This window comes from Anomaloglossus baeobatrachus, chromosome 5 (genome assembly GCF_048569485.1).
Source record: "Anomaloglossus baeobatrachus isolate aAnoBae1 chromosome 5, aAnoBae1.hap1, whole genome shotgun sequence".
In the NCBI taxonomy this organism is placed as follows: Eukaryota; Metazoa; Chordata; class Amphibia; order Anura; family Aromobatidae; genus Anomaloglossus; species Anomaloglossus baeobatrachus.
Genome location: NC_134357.1, coordinates 42,976,689 through 42,997,013, shown reverse-complemented (window position 1 = coordinate 42,997,013; position 20,325 = coordinate 42,976,689). Strand labels below are relative to the sequence as shown.

General features: G+C 42.2%; 2 protein-coding genes across 3 annotated transcripts in view; one reads left to right on the top strand and one right to left on the bottom strand.

The window, feature by feature from the left end:
• DOCK1 (dedicator of cytokinesis 1) overlaps nucleotides 1-20,325 on the bottom strand; it is a 523,077-nt gene that overhangs the window by 300,265 nt on the left and 202,487 nt on the right. The gene's annotated exons all lie outside the window — the stretch shown is intronic.
• INSYN2A (inhibitory synaptic factor 2A) overlaps nucleotides 1-20,325 on the top strand; it is an 89,759-nt gene that overhangs the window by 62,075 nt on the left and 7,359 nt on the right. For both annotated transcript variants that reach the window (XM_075352252.1, XM_075352253.1), the window contains exon 3: nucleotides 11,317-11,388. In XM_075352252.1, the coding sequence (XP_075208367.1) occupies nucleotides 11,317-11,388 (72 nt within the window). The remainder of the gene's footprint in view (nucleotides 1-11,316; nucleotides 11,389-20,325) is intronic.

Sequence of the window (20,325 nt, the reverse complement as noted above, 5' to 3'; positions counted from 1 at the left end):
CGACGCTTGTCTGGTCCTGAGCGCCAGTCGTAGGAATTGTGATCATCACTACCGATGAGGTCTAAGTTTCTGACAGATGAACCGGTCACAAATCTTACACTGTTCACTATATATCTTTTATTATATTTGTGGATGAAGTAGAAAAAATTGTTCGCCCTTTATTTCAGCATTTTTGAAAACACAAACTCTTGTTGATACCTATATTTGGGGTATATATGGGTCACTTACTAAGCAGCTTGCTGTAGTTTCAGCACAATCAGTATTTTATCAGCAAGAGATTATCAGTGTAAAACTAGGTGTTATGAGGCAGACAGTCAAGCTAGTTTGTGTAACCCCGCCCACATCACTGACTGGCAGCATGTGGACAATGTATAGTTTACACATGAAGCTGCCAATCAGTGGTGTGGTCAGAGTTATACACCTCAGCATTCATTGCACTGCACAGAAAACAGGGATTTTATTAAAACTGCACCAAGCAGCCCAGTAAGTGACACATCCCTGAAATCAGACTTTCTGTCCCTACATTATGCTGCTCTCAGTTAAAGCACCACTCCAACTTTTTATTTTTTTTTATTGCACCTCTAAAGTGGTGCTTTAAATGAATGTCCCCTACCCCCTGTTTTATACCAACCTTCATCTTCTATCAACGCTCCAGTCGGCCTCCAGCAATTTGAGACCTGCCGGCACGCTCCAATGTTTCATGGAGCACGCACGCACACGCACACGCACACACACACACACACACACACACACACACACACACTATGACACAAAAGTGAGTACACCCCTCATTTTTGTAAATATTTTATTATATTTTTTCATGGGACCACACTGAAGATCTGACACCATGATACAATGTACAGTGTCAGCTTGCATAACTGTGTAAATCTAGTGTCATCTAAATAGCTCAACACACACACCAATTAATGTCTAAACCGCTGGCAACAAAAAGGAGTACACCCTTTATGAAAATGTCAATATTTTGTGGGGCTACTATTATTGTCCAGCACTGCCTTAACTCTCTTGGGCATTGAGTTCACTAACGTTTTACATGAGCCGCTGGATCCTCTCCCATCTTTCATGATAACATCACGGAGCTGGTGAATGTTGGAGACCTTGTGCTTCTCCACCTCAAGTTTGAGGAGGCCCCACAGATGCTCAGTAGGGTTTAGGTCTGGAGATGCTTGTCTAGTCCAGCACCTTTACCCTCAGTTTGTTTAGTTAAGCAGTGGTTGTTTTGGAGGAGTGTGTGGGGAAGTTATGTTGGAATACTACCCTGCAGCCCAGTTTCCATAGGGAGGAGATGATGCTCTGATTCAATATGTCACATTACATGGAATTCATGGTTCCCTCAATGAACTGCAGCCCCCATACCCAGCAGCACTCACGCAGCCCCAAATCATGACATTTCCACCACCATGCCTGACTGTAGGCAGGACACACGTCTTTGTACTCCTCACCTGCTTGCAACCACATCTGAACCAAATATGTTTATCTTGGTCTCATCACAGGATATGGCTCCAGTAATCCCTGTCCTCAGTCTGCTTGTCTTCAGAAAACTGCGGGCATGCTTGTGAACAATCTTTAGAAGAGGCTTCCTTCTAGGATGACCGCTCTGTAGACCACTTTGATGCAGTATACGGTGTATTGTCTGAGCACTGACAGGCGGACCCCCCCTGTCCGTAACCTCTGCAGCAATATGCTGCCAGCACTTGCCAGTCTATTTTGAAAAGACAACCTTTGGATATGACACTGAGCACATCCACTTAGCGACTGTGTTCAACCATGGTGAGGCTTGTCCTGGGTGGATCCTGTCTTGTTAAGCCGCTGTATGGTCTTGGCCACCTTGCGGCAACTCTGTTTCAGGGTGCTGGCAATCTTCTTATAGCCTCGACCATCTTTATTTAGAGCAACAATTCTTTTTTTCAGATCCTCAGAGAATTCTTAGTCATGCTGAACTTCCAGTGACCAGTATGAGAGAGTGTGTGAGCGATAACACCAAATGTAACACACCTGCTCCCCATTCACACCTGAAACCTTGTAACACTAAAACACTAATGAGTCACATGACACCGGGGAGGGAAAATGGCTAATTGGGCATCACTTAGGGGTGTACTCACTTTTATTGCCAGCCATTTAAATGTTATTGGCTGTGTGTTGAGTTGCTAGCTGTGTTATATCTACATTGTTGTCCCATGAAAAGATATAAAATATCTACAAAAATGTGAGTGGTGTACTCACTCTTGTGATATACTGTATAAACACACTTTTTAATAAATATATATATATTTTTTTATTTTTTTTTACATACAGTAGGTTTATGGAATCTTTGAACCATGCATACCTTGAACTTTATTATTAGGTGTCGAGAGTTAATATTGAGCTTGGGCCAGGCATTGAGTCACAAGCATTAATTTTTATGCAAAAATGTATCAAAAATTATCCTTTGACACAAAACTCCATGAATGTGCCTGTAAATATAATATGTGGGTGTATTTTTTTTTTCTTTCTTTCAAGCTTTACGTCCAATGTAACAGTGAAGTTTGCAGTGTTCACATGACAATGTTATATGAGCCCTGGTAAACACCACGGTCACCGGTGAAATAATGCCGGACTGGGGGAGATATTTTATATATATATATATATATATATATATATATATATATATATATATATATATATATCTAATAAAATATATGATATGGCGGATGTTGGCATTGAAGTTAACGTCCAATAGTGGACAACCCCTTCGATTATTTTTTTTTTTATGATTCTATCTGTACATGCTAAAAGAAATTGTCATGAAAAAGTATAAAAATATTTAGAAACCCCCGGCAACAATAAAAAAAAAAAAAACAGGTAAAAATATGGTATAATAGAAAGACTGATAAATGGAATAATTGGTGAAATATGTAGAAAGCGGTAAATATACCATCATGGATCTTTAGTTACTATATATGTATACAAGAGTGTAAGGAACAAAGGGCCAATCTACCATCAGTTATGTTATCGTCCGGTGCCACACGTTGCCCCTTTATCAATTGGAAGAATAAGCCCAACTCCAAAGACGTTTTCTTTGTAGTATGAGGGATAAAAAGCCTTTAGAAGTGGAACTAGTCTGCTCTTCAGACGCAATGTAACAGAAGTAGAGCGATAGAATTGGGAATTTAATAGCTACGTTTTGGGTCACTCGGCACTGACCCGTACTCAAGCTTCCCCCCCAAGCAATTATACTATTCTCTGATGTTGGCCGGCTACCGCAGATAGATCTACATAACGATTACTACCTGGTACAAAGCCTGAGTAAATTCAATAAAGTCAAGTCATATCTGTAGCCTGCTCTCTCCCAGAAGGAAGGATCCTCCAATGAAAAGTTGCTTGGTTGACATGAAAAGAATAATGGTTTCAAGGTCTTGTTCTATGGTGAAGCTGAACATGTAACAGTACCACTATTGTGGAGTTGAAGTATGCTGGTACTATTGTTCTCGGTTTTTCGTCGTTCCAGCATATAGTTAGATTAATTGTATTATTTATCAGTTGGTTGGCTGCCCAGGAAATGTCTTTCAGTTCACATCCACATCTCATTCTCTTAAAGAGGTTGTCCACTACTACTTTTACATTGATGGCCTATCCTTTCCCTTAGTAAGCTTTAATTATTTTTTTTTTTAGCGTCTCTTTAAAGAGGTTGCTTACTACTTTTTCATTGATGGTCTATCCCTTAGGATAGGTGATCGGGGTCTGATTGGGTGGAGTCTGACACCCTGCACCCCGCTGATCCGCTGTTGTCAGTGCCGGTGGCGGCAGCAACAGACGGCCAGAAATGCTCACTTCCAGACCTGTCCCATTAACTGATAGCATCTTTCTCATATAAATTTGAACAGTACGCGGATGTGCAGTACCCGGCTGCCATCAGTTGACGGGGCAACTACGGAAATTAGCATTTCTGTCCACAAGGGGATGCCGCCAGCACCAAAACCACCCTCACCGATCAGACTGTGATGACATATCCTAAGTATAGGCCATCAATGTAAAAGTAGTGGACAACCTCTTTAAGGAGATGGTGAAATAAAAAAATATGAAACTTCGCAATATTAAGTCATTTGACCATTGAATGCTCAATATCAACAATCCGTTAACAGTCATACTTCATACAGCAGCATTTTGGGTGTAGGCACTATGTCAAGCACAGGGCGGAAAGTGGAGTTGAGGTCCCAGGACTGTGCCCATTATCTGTAGGTCAATAAACATTTAGGTTTAAAACTAAAAAAAAAACAAAAAAAAAAACACATATCAAAACAAACCAACAACTCTATAATAATACGTGCGGAACCAATATAGTAGCAGTTCCAGTCTATTCCATTCTACCTCTTGTTTCACGGACAAACTTCTATCAGAACAGTTGAACATCAACCATGTATACCTAAATTCACAGTAAATATACATATGTATAATTATACATATGTATAATTATATATATATATATAATTATACATATATATATATATATATATAATTATACATATATATATATATATATTATATATATACACACACACAATATTTTATATATATATATATATATATATATATATATATATATATATATACACACACACATACACATATACATGTATATACATATGCATATAGAGAGAGATTTTCTATATTTATATATTTATGTATTTCTCTGCATGGCATACTTATTCTGTGGTCCGTGCCATTTATTCCTACTGTATTTCTCCAAAATTAAGATTTACCCTGAAAATAAAAATAGCATAATTTTACAGAATTTTTGGAGTACGCTTGAAATATAAGTCCTAGTCCAAAAATAAGCCCTAGTTAGTCAGGGCCGATATTAGGGGGGAGTCAAACTTCACAATTTGTCAGGATCTGCCACTCTCTTACGGACCCTAGCATTTACATTCCAAAGTTAAAATTGTCTAAAGGACCTTTAGTGACTTTCCAGTCATGTGACCATGATATAACACAAATGTCTCTTAATTGCAGGAGTCTAAAAGAAATGATCAGGAGAAATTGGGCAATTTCATAGGGCCCCCATTCTTCTACTTTCCTCTGCATTTCTATACTGATGATAGGACTGCTTAAGGAGCTTTGTGACATCGCGGTCATGTGACTATGTTGTCACCAAAGGTCTCAAAGGGAATCTGTCACCAGGTTTTTGCTACTTCATCTGAGATGTTGTTGGAAAAGATTCTGAAACTAACCAGGTTTCAGCCATTCTGACTTTATCTCAGAATTGAGTGTTGCAGAGCTGGGAGCTGTCCCCGCCCACACCAGGCTACCGATAGAAGATTGACATCTCACAGTCAATGCACAATCACAACAGGGAGCATGGTGGAGGAATGGAGTCACATCAATGTTAATCACAGAACAATAAACCCTTTAGTATGAATAAACAGTAGCTGGCACACAGATAAGAGAAGCACAGATGTTTCTACTTTTTTAACCCTGTTTAAGGCTATGTGCAAACGCTGCGTTTTTTTGACGCTGCGTTTTTGGCCGCTAAAAACGCACGAAAACGCACCCGCGGCAAAAAACGCATGCGTTTTTACCGCGATTTGGCTGCGTTTTTGATCTCTGTGTTTTTCCAATGCATTGCGTGAGGGAAAAGCGCAGAAAAACGCAGGAAAGAATTGACATGTCCATTTTTTTTTTAAGCTCAAAAACGCAGCTTAAAAAAAAAAAAAAAAAGTTGTGTGCGGACAGCAAAAATGAAAACTCAGACTTTGCTGGGGAAGAAAAGTCATGCAGTTTTGAGGCCAAAAACGCACCAGAAAAACGCGCGAAAAATGCACTGTGTGCACATAGCCTAATACTGTCCTCAGCTTACATTGCAAAACCCTGGTGACAGATTCCCTTTAATTGCAAGAGTCTAAAGCTGAAGAGGAGACAGGCTGCTATGTGGTGTGTGTGTGTGTAGACAGACAGACAGACAGACAGACAGACAGACAGACGGCATAGAGAGTTATATTGATGTTCCTGAATGCAATATTACTATATTTACATACGGTAAATATTAATTTTTTTTCTTTTTTCCTTCAAGAATAAATGTGGATTGATGTTTAGAATAAGAAGACCCGGTCTTATTTTTAGAGAACCTGGTGTCATAGGGGTCTCTCTGTTAGGTTATCCACTAAACCCATCTTTGAGTTTATTGTGTCATATAAATTGAAGTTTACTAAACTTAAATTTAATAAAAGCTGCATTTTATTCATTGCTGCATCTACTTACTATAGTGTTGGTTTGTAATCTGTGTTTGTGCTCTGACATTTCTAAAGCCTTGTTCACACACTGCCTTTTTCTTTGCGTTTTTGCTGCAAAAATTTCTTGAGAAAATGGTTGTAATCTTTCTGCAGACATTTCCCAGCAAAACCTATGAAAAAAAAAAAAAAAAATAGCTGTGCGCACACTTCTAATGTGCAGGTCACTTCTTTTCTGCAGGTACCTGCGTTTTTTGCCATAGATAATGTTAAAAAAAAAAAAAACAAAACCGCAGGTACCAACCTGTGGAAAAACCGCATCAAAAACGCGCTAAAACCGCATGCGGTTTTCGGTGCGTTGTTGGTGCGTTTTTTGACTGCAAGTGCGCTAATCTTTCAGACTCAAGAAATTTCTTGAGAAAAATCCTTTTTCTAGTGTGAACAGAGCCTTACTCTGTCTCCTTTTGCAGTCTTGCTTTTATTTATTTATTTTTGTTAATATTTATAGTGGCAACACAACTGAGAACATTTATTAATTTATAGTGGACGATTCCTTTAAAGAGAACCTGTCATGAGGTTACAATTGGCCAGTTCTTGCTCTTATTTTAGTCCTGTTGCTCAGGAGTCTTCAGTTCTTTGTTTATCCATGGTTACATGGCCTTTTAAATTAGTGATAACTTTGATCGGTTTTACCATGTAGTTATGCAGAGCTGCCTAAATACATACCCTAGACCAGTGGTTCCCAAACTCCAGTCCTCACGACCCCCATCAGGTCATATTTCCAGCATTTCCTTAATATTGCACAGGTGATGCCTTGATAATGATTCCATCACCTGTGCAATAGTAAGGAAATCCTGAAAATATGACTTGTTGGGGGGCCGTGAGGACTGGAGTTTGGGAAACACTGCCCTAGATGATCCTGTAAATCTTGCCCTTTGGGAAAACACCATAAAATTTTGGACTAAATTAAAAGGGCCTTACCTCTGGAGCCATATGGCGAATTTAAATAAATAAATAAATAAATAAATTAAAATAAAATTTAATACTCAGGGAAGGAAATAAAATCAACGCAAAATCTGGACACATTTGACCTGGTGACAGGAACATTTGAAGAGGACTTTTTACCAGTTAGGCTAGGTTCGCACACTGCGTCTTTTTGACGCAGCGTTTTTGGCCGCTAAAAACGCACAAAAACGCACCTGCGTCGAAAAAACGCATCAAAAAACGCATGCGTTTTTGCCGCGATTTGGTGCGTTTTTGGGTGCGTTTTTGATCTCTGCGTTTTGCTGCGTTTTTCAAATGCATTGCATGGGCGGAAAACGCAGAAAAACGCAGGAAAGAACTGACATTTTTTTTTTAACTCAAAAACGCAGGTAAAATAAACAGATGTGTGCGGACAGCAAAAATGAAAACTCATAGACTTTGCTGGGGAAGCAAAGTCCTGCAGTTTTGAGGCCAAAAACGCACCCGAAAAACGTGCAAAAACGCCGCGAAAAATGCACTGTGCGCACATAGCCTTACACTGGCCACATTATGAAATCGTGTCTCAGAGCTGAATACCATGTAATTATCTCGGCTGCAGAGATATTAGATTGTGAAGTTTATATGTTAAGTTTAGGCTACTTTCACATTGCACCTTTATATACGTTCGCTGGTCCCGTCGGGGCATCCGTCCGATCCGCCCCCTCCCCCATCCCGCAAAATGTGCTTCGGACGCATGCGCCAACAGGGCCAGTGACTATAATGGAGCAGACTCCGGTAGTGTGTGCTCTTGTCTTGCACCATTTTTGCACATAAACGTTTTCTGCAGGCGGACACCAAAACAGAGTCGATCACATATATGCCCGAAAATGGTGCAACACAGAGCACACGCTACTGGAGTCTGCTCCATTATAGTCACTGGCCCTGTCGGCGCATGCGTTCGAAGCACATTTTGCGGGATGGGGGAGGGGCAGTTTGGACGGATGCCCTGATGGGACCAGCGAACGTATATAAAAGGTGCAATGTGAAAGGGAGATTCTTCATCGAGTTCCCCTGCATGAAGTTGTCCAATCATAAGGAAAAGGCGTCAAACAGGAGGAAAAAAACCAAAACAAACACACCCAGAGAAGCTTAGAAGTGGCTCTCTCGGTGTGATATGATGGTAAGACATATAATGCCATAATGTCACACAGCTCGTCTCTCCTCATCTGATCACACAGGTTTCCCTACTGCCAAGCACCTAGTGTGATTACAGCAGAGCTGTGGGTCATTACAAACACTTTTCTGCATCTATTCCAAACATTTACCCTGATGGGTGACACATATCCAGAGTTGTGTGTGACTTGCTGCAGCTCTTATCTCACAGCACTGTCAGATCTGCCCATAAGCCCGCTTTACACGCTGCAATGTATCTTACAATGTGTCGGCGGGGCCACGTCGTAAGTGACGCACATCCGGCATCGTAAGGTACATTGCAGTGTGTGACAGCTATGTGCGATTGCGATTGAACGGTAAAGCGTTCATCGCATGCACGTTGTTCATTCCTCATGAATTGCACGTCAGATTGTTCATCGTACCCGGGGTAGCGCACATCGCAGTGTGTGACACCCCGGGAACGATGAACAGATCTTACCTGCGTCCTGCGGCTCCCGGCCAGCAATGCGGAAGGAAGGAGGTGGGCGGGATATTTATATCCTGCTCATCTCCGCCCCTCCGCTTCTATTGGCCGGCTGCCGCGTGACGTCGATGTGACGCCGAACGTCCCTCCCACTCCAGGAAGTGGATGTTCGCCGCCCACATCGAGGTCTTATGGACGGGTAAGTACGAGTGACGGGGGTGAATCGTCTGTGCGGCACATTCAACAAATTGAACGTGCGACACATACGATGGGGGCGGTTACGATCGCATACGATATCGTATGCAGAATCGTAACGTGTAAAGCAGGCTTTACTCTGTCAGTACTGTGAGAGGAGAGCTGCAGTGCCGCACATACATCACTTTGTATCTAGTGCTTTGATAGTTGACGTAAATCCACAGATGAATCTGTAATGACACAAAAGTTTGCCCTCCTCCTGTATGTAATAAGAGTAGATGGCGGCAGTGAGATCTGTGTGACCCGAGGAGAAGAGCAGAGCTGTGCAGCATTCCGCTTTTCTACTTATTTTCTGGACACTCTTTTTTCTTTCCTGCATCACGCTGCCTGCTTAGGATTAGTATTAGCTATTGGATTTTTCATGTCAGTATTCACACAGCAGTTTCTGCTTTGCATTTATTCCCCTTGCACTGTCGCTGGTGTGCAGCCCTCCTCTTTATATAATGCTTATGATTAGCTGACGTCATGCATGGAAAAATGGAAATGCTCTCAAAGAAGGATATATATATATATATATATATAATATATATATATATAATATATATATATATATATATATATTATGTTATATTATATTAGATTAGATTATATATGTTATATTAGATTAGATTAGATTATATATGTTATATTAGATTAGATTGGATTATATATGTTATATCAGATTAGATTATATGTGTTATATTAGATTAGATTATATATATATATATATATATATATATATATATATATATATATATATATATATATATATATATATATATATATATATATATATATATATATATCTCCCATCACCCTCTTATAATATAAACTAACAATCATTTTACAAGTGAATAACTCCCCAATGGAGAAGAGAGATTCACAAAAAAAAAATAAAAAATATGTTGTTATCCCACTCTGCAGCCGTTATTCCTTCATTTGGCTAATGTAATATGCTAAAATTGGGGAACGGTCGTCTTTAAAGAGCCAGAATCGGCGGCTGCACAGCTCTGATGCTGTTGTGTCAGCAGGTGCCTGCCCGGTGACAGGCAAAGCTGACAGCTATCCTCACCTAGCCTTTCATTGAGAATAAGACAGGTACATGATACCTGGTGACTATGCAAGCACCTTGGCAGATATCGACCGACGAAAGGTCATTGATGCCACTCACCTGAATCTGTAGCACTGAGTGGTGCTCAGAACCCTTTACATGCCACTCTCCTCTATCGCACTCTGCAATGACCATTGGTCATATCCATTGCACAGAGACTTTTTCCCTGCTATACCATATGACTGATACAGAGGTACTAAACAATATAATGTCTGCGGCTTTTTAACTTGAAGAAACTGTCACCAGGTTTTTGTTATTCCATCTGAGAGCACCATGATGCTAGGACAGATATCCGGATTCCAGCGATCTGTCACTTACTAGGCTGCTTGCAGAAGTTTTGATAAAATCACAGTTTTCTCTGCTGGACATCTACTAGTTCTCGGAATGCTGAGCGCCGTATAACCCCGCCCACACCCCCAGATGGCGTATAACCCCGCCCACACCCCCAGATGGCGTATAACCCCGCCCACACCCCCAGATGGCGTATAACCCCGCCCACACCCCCAGATGGCGTATAACCCCGCCCACACCCCCAGATGGCGTATAACCCCGCCCACACCCCCAGATGGCGTATAACCCCGCCCACACCCCCAGATGGCGTATAACCCCGCCCACACCCCCAGATGGCGTATAACCCCGCCCACACCCCCGATGGCGTATAACCCCGCCCACACCCCCGATGGCGTATAACCCCGCCCACACCTCTGATGGCGTATAACCCCGCCCACACCCCTGATGGCGTATAACCCCGCCCACACCCCTGATTGGTAGCTTTCTCTGCCCACTCTGCATAGGCAGAAAGCTACCAAATCAGTGGTGGGGGCGTGGCTGGACTATCTGGCAACAGAGTTACTAGTCCTCTGATGATAATCTCCTGCTGATAAAACAATTATTTTATAGAAACTACAGCAAGAAACTCAGTAAGTGACATATGGTTGGAATCTGGGGCTCTGTCTCTACATTATGAAGTTCTCAGAATAGGTGTCAAAAACCCAGTGACCTATTTTCTTTAAATTTACACTAATGAAAAATATATAAATGCTCATAAAGGACAAGAGCAAAATCAGCAACATCAGCATTTGCAAACTTGCTTTCTGATTGTGAGTCAATGGTTTGATTTACCTGTGTCCGTATTTCTATTTTATGTCTAGGCTATCATATCGGACGGGCCAAGATACAGCAAACTGTGACACGTGTAGGAAAAGCGCATGTATCATATACAGGTAAAACGTCATTATTTTACTAATTAAGCATGCAGATGTACATACATGCAAAACATCGCCAGTCCAAATTGACATTTATAACCTCGCCCCTGGTGGGGATGGGGGGGGAATTTGGTTAGTCCAATATATAAAAATAATTTCTATGGACAGGAGCTGACATTAGTAGAACTATAAGACTATGCACACGGTGAGTTATTTTTATGCAGGTTTTGATGCTTTTTTTTTTGCAAAATCGGCACCAAAATCTGCATACGTATCCTAAAGCCAGCAAAGTATCCCAGCGCACGGCGAAAGGGAAGGGAAACCCTGTGTCTAGGGAAAAAGAAGATTGTGACCCCAGACCAAACCTACTGATGGTCCTTGGGGTCCCTCACCATCCTAGATAGGTTCTGCACCTATGCGTCGAGCCAGATACCTGACCCTAGATATCCCTAGTGCTCGGCCCTAAATAGGGAATAGATGGGATGAGCTCTTCGTCAACCCCACTAAATACTACAGAAGACACAAGGAGGACACACAGGGGGAAAAGCATGAACTACCTTTCACTAGATGACTCAGGTACAAGTTCAGCAGAGTTTTCAGGAACAATACCACAGAGGAGTACAAGCCACCTGCTTGCAACCAGAGCTTGAAGGAACTGAAAATATCACCAGCACCAGTCCCTGGAAGGAAGGAGTATTTAAGCACCAAAATAATGCTGATTATCAACAACTGGGTGGAAGGCGAGCTCCTGCTGGGTCCAAAAAGGAGAAATGAATCCAGCAGGAAAGCTACCTATACCAATGAATACTGACAGCAGGAACAATGGAGTGTAAGGGAGCACTCTGCGCAGTCAGACGCTGTGACCTTCAACGGCCAGAACTGTCACCCGTGACACATAGTCTGAGATTTCTGAAGTGCTGAGCACACATTGCTTTTTTTTCGCTTTTGGTGCAGAAAAAAATCTGCAGCATGTCAATTGTTGGGGTGTATATTCCTGTGTTTTTTATTCATTGACTTCATAAAAAAGCACCAAAAATGCATACGTTTATTTCTGCCAGAAGGTGCAGATTTCACGCATTTCTGCATCAAATCTGCAGGGTGTGCACATACCCTTCATGTCTGGTTGGGGACCATTGATAAGGGCCATTAATATGTTTTGCCGTCATTTTGCGATTGTTGGTTTCGGGTGGAAATTAAGGATCACGAAAACGCCAAAGAAAAGTTAAAGCCGCGCAAAAAAAATTCGGCAAGACCAGTTACCTTGAATTACAAAGAACATGTCATCCGGAATTTGCTTTTGAAAGGGAAATGAGGAAACATGGATTATTCGGAGAGGGAAATGTATCCATACAAGTAGGGATTTCAGATTACTGTCATCAGACACAATCATGTGCCCTGAGACTTAAATATGTGGCACAGCCTGACTGCCAACGAGCACAGCCCCATCTGTTATGTAACAGCTGACGGAAGAGGAAAGCATATATATTCACATATTTCTGGCACAGACACTTTTAAATGGCTTATTTTTTTTTAATATTATCAAGTCTGTTAATGAGAATAAATGCGCAAAAACAAACAAACAGCGCAGATTTATTACCGGTATAATATGTATATAATTGTCGGATCTGGCCCAGGAAACCCGGCCGACGGCAGCCACAGCTTCACTGCCTTTGTATTATATAACAATGAAGACGAATTTACATCGGAAGATTAGGTTAAAATCCAGTTAAGTGATGCGATACTAAAAACTGGATAATTCAGATTTTTTTTTTGCTTTAATGCATGTATTTTGGGCTAAAAAGAAAAAAAAATTGCAGACGGGTTTCATTTACATTTTTGCACCATTTGGCTTTATACATTTTTTCTGCCTGCAGAACGAGTAAACTGAGAATCAGTCAATGAGCTTAGGGTACTTTCACACTTGCGTTGAACGGTATCCGTTGCATTGCGTTGTGTAACAGATGCAACGGATGTGTTGCATATAGTGGCACAACGGATGCAACGGATGCTGCAAAACAACGCAATTCGTTTTGATTTTTTTTTTTTTTTTTTTACAGTTTTACCAGCGGCAGACTATTGTAAACGATCAGCTGATCGCTCCAAGTAGCCAGCCGCCGGGTGATCAGCTGATCGCTCCCAGTAGCCGGCCGCCGGGTGATCAGCTGATCGCTCCCAGTAGCCGGCCGCCGGGTGATCAGCTGATCGCTCCCAGTAGCCGGCCGCCGGGTGATCAGCTGATCGCTCCCAGTAGCCGGCCACCGGGTGATCAGCTGATCGCTCCCAGTAGCCAGCCGCCGGGTGATCAGCTGATCGCTCCCTGCAGCCGGCCGCCGGGTGATCAGCTGAGCGCTGTCACTTGCCGGCGCCCGGGCATGCCGGCGGGCGGGCGCTCAGCTGAGCGCTGTCACTTGCCGGCGCCCGGGCATGCCGGCGGGCGGGCGCTCAGGTGAGCGCTGTCACTTGCCGGCGCCCGGGCATGCCGGCGGGCGGGCGCTCAGCCGAGCGCTGTGACTTGCCGGCGCCCGGGCATGCCAGTGGCCGGTCGCTCAGCTGAGCGCTGTCGCTTGCCGACGGCCGGGCGCTCAGCTGAACGTTCGGCCACCGCGAGCCAAAATAAAGTTTGATTTAAAAAAAAAAAAAAAGAGCATGCGCAGTGGAATCCAGAGGATTCCGCTGCTCAAAATAACGTTACATGCTGTGTTCCTCCCGCTGGGCAGAAGCAACGGAGCGTCACCCAGCGGAAGCAACGCAGGTCCTTTTGGTACAATCCGTCACCCATACAAGTCTATGGGAAACAGCGGAATCCGTTAACGGAAGGAAATAAACGCAAGTGTGAAAGTACCCTTATTCTGACAGGGTCTTTACATTTTTGCACCATTTGGCTTTATACATTTTTTCTGCCTGCAGAACGAGTAAACTGAGAATCAGGCAGTAAGCTTATTCTGACAGGGTCTTTACATTTTTGCACCATTTGCCTTTTTAGGCCATGTGCGCACGCTGCAGATTTACCGCAGATTTTGCCACGGATTTGCTGCAGAAAACGTCAACCATTGCTGCAGTCATTCCTCAGCAAAATCTATGGGTATAAAAAAATGCTGTGCGCACACTGCGTTTTTTTTATATCCGCAGATTTTCCGCTGCGGAATTAATGAGCATGTCACTTCTTTTCCGCAGGTACCTGCGTGTTTTTTTGCCATAGATAATGGTAAAAATCAGCAGGGACCAACTTGCGGAAAATCCGTGGTAAATCCGCGTCAAATCTGCACCAAACCGCGGTAACGCTATGTGTCCACGCTGCGGAAAATGCGTGGAATTTGCCGCGGATTTTTCGCGGAAATTCCGCGGATTTTTCAACAATCTGCAGCACAGCTACTCCCAAGCCATTTCTACGGCATTTGGGAACTGCTGTGGCCACGCTGCGGATTTTTCCGCAGCGGAAAGAATGCGGAGTTCCCTGCGGAAAAATCAGCAGCATGGGAATTATTCCTGCGGACTTCTCCGCAGGGTCCCATATACTTACCTGCCTTGATAGAAGACAACGATGTCACTTTCTCCGTCCGGTGTACAGGAGCGCGGTCGATCCAGGTACAGGAAGGAAGAGGTGGGCGGGGCCTGCACGAGCTCCGGTCATGTGACAGCCGGAGCTAGTGCAGGCCCGCCCACCTTCTCCAGCACAGTGCACCAGACGCTGACAGAGTGACCCGGCCGCCGGAAAGCGAGGTGCTGCATGATTGAGGTAAGTAATATGAACGCCCCGATCACTGCAGCACTTGTTCTGCATTGAGGATGCAGTGCCGAAGCCATGGTACTGTAGCCTCAATGCAGAATGTCCGCACCATATCCGCAGGACATTCCGCTGTACATCCGCAGCATGGAAACAGACAGACGTTTTGCTGCAGTTTTCTGGGAGCACCTGCGAAATGTCTTGCGGATATAACCGCAGAACACTGTCCCCGTGGGCACATAGCCTAAAACTGCATGCAGATTTCGTTGCGGTTTTGGTGCGGTTTTTTATCGCGGAGGCGGGATTCTTTAAGAGGGTCCAGATTTTCCTTAAGAAAGTCACTTTGAGTATCTGAACAAGCACACCCTGGACAGTGAGAGCCATGATTAGGAAACCTACTCTGAAAGCTGTGGGCTGGTGATTTTGCATGAAGTTGAGATGTATAGAGAAGGAGATGATCAGCGAATTCTCATAGATGTACAGAGGTAGCTAGCAGTTAACCCCTGTGCTAGAATGTAACTACAATGCACACTGGGCTGGGGTGTGGCAGGTCAAGCTGCATGAAAACCAGCTGTACACTATGAAAGATAAAAGTTGTTATTGCAAGAGAATGACAGCAGATAGCAAAAGCAAGTAAATTGCAAACTTGCTTATTTTCATATTGTGTAACTAATTAAAATAATTAACTAACTATCTGGAAAGAAACTTCATTAAAATAAAAGATGATTTAGCCTAACAGCTTAACGTTGGACAAAAAAAATAAATAAATAAATAAAAGTCTAGGCTTTTATGTGTGGGGCAAATTGTAATACACACTGAAAGTTACAAAGGGGCTGTTAAACCAAATGCCAATGTACTGTGGTAGCTGCAATGCTAGGAATTAACCCATGTGCTAGAATGTAACTACAATGGACACTGGGCTGGGGTGTGGCAGATCAAGCTCCATGGAAACCAACTGTACACTATGAAAGATAAAAGATGTTTTTGCAGTAGAATGACAGCAGATAGCAAAAACAAGTCAATTGCAAACTTGCTTGTTTGTTTTCATGCTGATTAATTAAAAGCAATTTACTAACTGGAAAAACGTCTTTATAAAAAAAAAAAACAATAAAAAAAAAAAAAAGATGATTTAGCCTAACCCCTTAACGCTGGAGAAAATAAATAAATAAGTCTAGTCTTCTGTATGGGGCTAAATGTAATACACACTTAAAGTTATAAGGGGTCTGTTAACAGGACCAAAGGGGTCTTGCAACCACACTATAGGCTTCTACCCAAACAGGGATTTTAACAACAATACCACCACAACATTTTCAATCATCGTTAGATGGCATTCAACATTAATAGATGAAACCATTAACCATTTTTATATTTCCATCTACATAGATGAGTCATATTTTTGAACGACCCCATACTGGGGAAAAAGGGAATCAAATTCCAAGTGGTGTAAAATTGTGGGGCAAAAAAGCGATTCCGGCACTGTTTTTTGGGGAATTCTGTTTTTACTACATTCACGGTGCCATAAAATGACTTGGCGATTATTTTTATTTTTATATTTTTAAACCTGACATAGTAAGCCCAATGTCTTGAATGGGTTAACACCTTCACTTATCCTAACAGCTACAGACCCAGCACAAATGTGCATTACTTAAAGGGACTCAGTCAGCAGAGTTCTGCAAGTGTTAAAACAGAGACTTCAGCCATGTGTCCGTTATGTCAGGTTTTTTTTTGTTTTGTTTACCTGCAATGTTAGCTTAAGCCTCTTATCTTTATCATTAGTGGATCTCAGCAGACATGAGTTATTCCACTTCACCCTCTTCTGTGATTTGCAGCTTCTGTCTATGGATATGTACACTGAAAGCATGGTATGGGCAGGGTGAGCTCTCAGAGCTCTGCTATATGCAAAATGTCAAATCTTTCACTGTCTCAGAGGCTGCAGCCACTAATCTAAGGGATATATCATTGGACTCTGGGCATCTTTGCCTACATGATGCTTCTCTCAGATGAGGTAGGAAAAACCTGCTGACAGATTCCCTTTAAGGCTATGTGCGCACTGGAAAATGGAATTTTCTCAAGAAAATTCCACAGGTATTCAAAGATTACCGCACCCGCGGTAAAAAAACGCGGCAAACCGCACCCGAAAACCGCATGCGGTTTGCTGCGGTTTTACCGCGGTATTGTTCGCGGTATTGCCGCGTGCGGGTTGGGATGTGCTTTATTGCATTCAATGCAATAAAGCACATTGAAAAAAAAAAAAAAGTCATTTCACTCTGAGATAGATAGATAGATAAAGAGACAGAAGAATAGATAGAGGGATAGATAGACAGACAGACAGACAGACAGATAGATAGATAGACAGACAGACAGATAGAGGGATAGATAGAGGGATAGATAGATAGATAGATAGATAGATAGATAGATAGATAGAGTACAGATCGCTGCATTTCCCACGGTCGGCAGTGAGTTCACATTACCGGCCGTGGGAAATGACTGGTAATTACCTCTGTTGTCTGCTGCATTCATTCAGCGCTGTGACAGTCGCGGCTGGATGTAAGCAGCGCAGAATGTGGATTATGCTGGAGCTGTGGATTACGCCGGAGCTTTGTTTCGGGAGGGGTTAATAAAATGGTGAACGAGGCTTGTTTGTTTTATTTAAAATAAAGGATTTTTCTGTGTGTGTTTATTCACTTTACTTACGGGTTGATCATGTCAGCTGCCACATAGACGCTGCCATGATCAAGCCTGGAGTTAATGGCGGTGATCCGCCACCATTAACCCCTTGTATTACCCTGACTGCCACTGCTACACGGCGGCAGGAAGAGCCGGGGACACGCCGGTGCTGCCGCATAATGGATGCGACAGTCCCGGGGCAGCTGCGGCTGATATTCTCGGCTGTGGGAGGTGGGAGTGAGGCGGGGGACATTAACCCTGCCCCTCTCCCTCCCCAGCCTGAGAATACCGGGCCGCCGCTGTGTGCTTACCTCGGCTGGAAGGTAAATATACAGCGGAGCCCACGTTCTTTGTTTTCTATATTTCCGTTTGCTTTCTGTGTTCTATGCGTCTGTGATGTCTGTGTGTGTCTGTGTCTGTGATCTGTGTTTGTTAACTCTCTGCTTTGCTTCCTCTTCCTGTAATGACATCATTTCCCTGCAAAACCGCAGACAAGCGATGTACATTACCGGAGGTAAACCGCGAAATACCGCAGGGAATAACGCAGGAAAACGCAGTGAACCGCACAGAATTTGCTGCCTGCGTTATTCCCTGCGGGATTCCACGATTAACATTGGAGTCAATGTAGTGAAATCACGCAGCGACGTGCGGAAAAGAATTGATATGCAATTGTTTTTGCTGCAGGAATCCCGCAGCAAAACATAAAGCTGTCAAATTCCGCATAGTGCGCACAGGATTTTTTTTGCCCATAGGTTTTGCTGGTGATTCACTGCAGAGATGTTATGAACATTTTCTGCAGCGAAACATGCAGCAAAACCGCAAAAAATCCGCGGCAAAATCCGGTAAGTGCGCACATAGCCTTAAATTTCAACAAGAACAGTGCACTACTTCATTTGCCCTGTGGCGGCACTGCAGGGAAATAAAACGCTCTTCAGTTATCCAATGAATTACCTCTGACCTTTGGGACACAAAACAGAGGAAACTTAAGATCAACAAATTAATGATTGGTCAATTCTGGAATGCGGCCTTTCAGTTTATAGAATAGATGGAGCCTTCTATTCAGTCCTATGTTCTCCCTAATTGCCATCCCTCTTCAGTATTCCTGGTATACACAAATTAGGTTAAATGCACATTTACTGCCCATCCAAAAATTTTAAGGGGGGGGGGGGGGGAGGGGCGCGCGCTGGTCTATTTAAAAGAATAGAAACCGAATGAGGAGACTTCAGTTTCTGCTTTTCCTTCCGAATGTGTCCAAATGTGTACGATTGGAACCTATAAATATGGATGGTGTGTACTTTTCAAGTTTTGGTCTTTTAAAAGAAAATTTTGCATTGGCAGGCAGAGCGCTGGGCGTTTGATCTTACATTTAAAGAGAGGGAAAAAAAAAAAAATCAGTGCCATGTGCAGCAATTATTGGGTATTAAATGTCAAAGAAAATGTCTGTGTTGTTGATGACGAGTCTTTCTTTGCTTCCCAAAACGGTGTTAAAAGTTCTACGGCACAGAGAGAACGTGAGGTTATAGAGTATAAAAATAACAAAATAAGAGAAAAACATAAAACGTCAGTGCCAAATCAGGATTAGTATTACATTACACGCTATGATTTTGCTAAAATAATATAAATGAGTTATTTTAAAAATGAACGTAACCATAAATTGGTAAAATGTTATTAGAGTTGTAAAAACAAGTTGACCAAGAAAAAAATGTTTTGTTGCAAAAATACATAAATAAACCTATAATAAAAATATATATATATATATATATATATATATATATATATATATATATACACATACATACATACATATATACACATTATATATATATATATATATATATATATATATATATATATATATATATATATATATATATATATATATATATATATATATATATATATATATATATATACACACAGACATATATATATATATATACACACGGACATACATATACATTATATATATATATATATATATATATATATATATATATATACATATACATATACATATACACACACACACACACACGCACACACACACACACACAGTTTATGACAAAGGTGAGTACACCCCTCCGCTGCGTTACGTATGAACAACACCACTCACGTGAGCATCGCTGTGCTCGGGTACGCTCAGTGCTCAGCCCAGTGCGAGCCACTTGCAGGGTTTGAACAGCTCGCACTAGGGGTAACAACAGCGTGATCGCATATAGTATGCACAAACCAAAAAAAAAAAATAAATGGAAAAACCCCACCTGCCCCCAGAAGTGTCTGGTTTATGGCTAGCCACATGCAGCTAGCATGAGACCCAAACTGCCCAATTAGTGACTTCTTCCATTGGGGTTCAGGTGAAGTCCGATATCTAGACTAAACAGCTGAACTGAACTTACACGGGTCTGCTGATCTCTACCCATTAATCCATATCCTTAGCCTAAGAAAACTCGCAAACAATTTGCTGAAGAATATCAGTCTAAGTTCACACTTCCGTTGTTTTGCATCAGTCACAATCGTTGCCTAGAGGAATTACGGTATCCTGCAAAATATTTTGCAGGAATCCT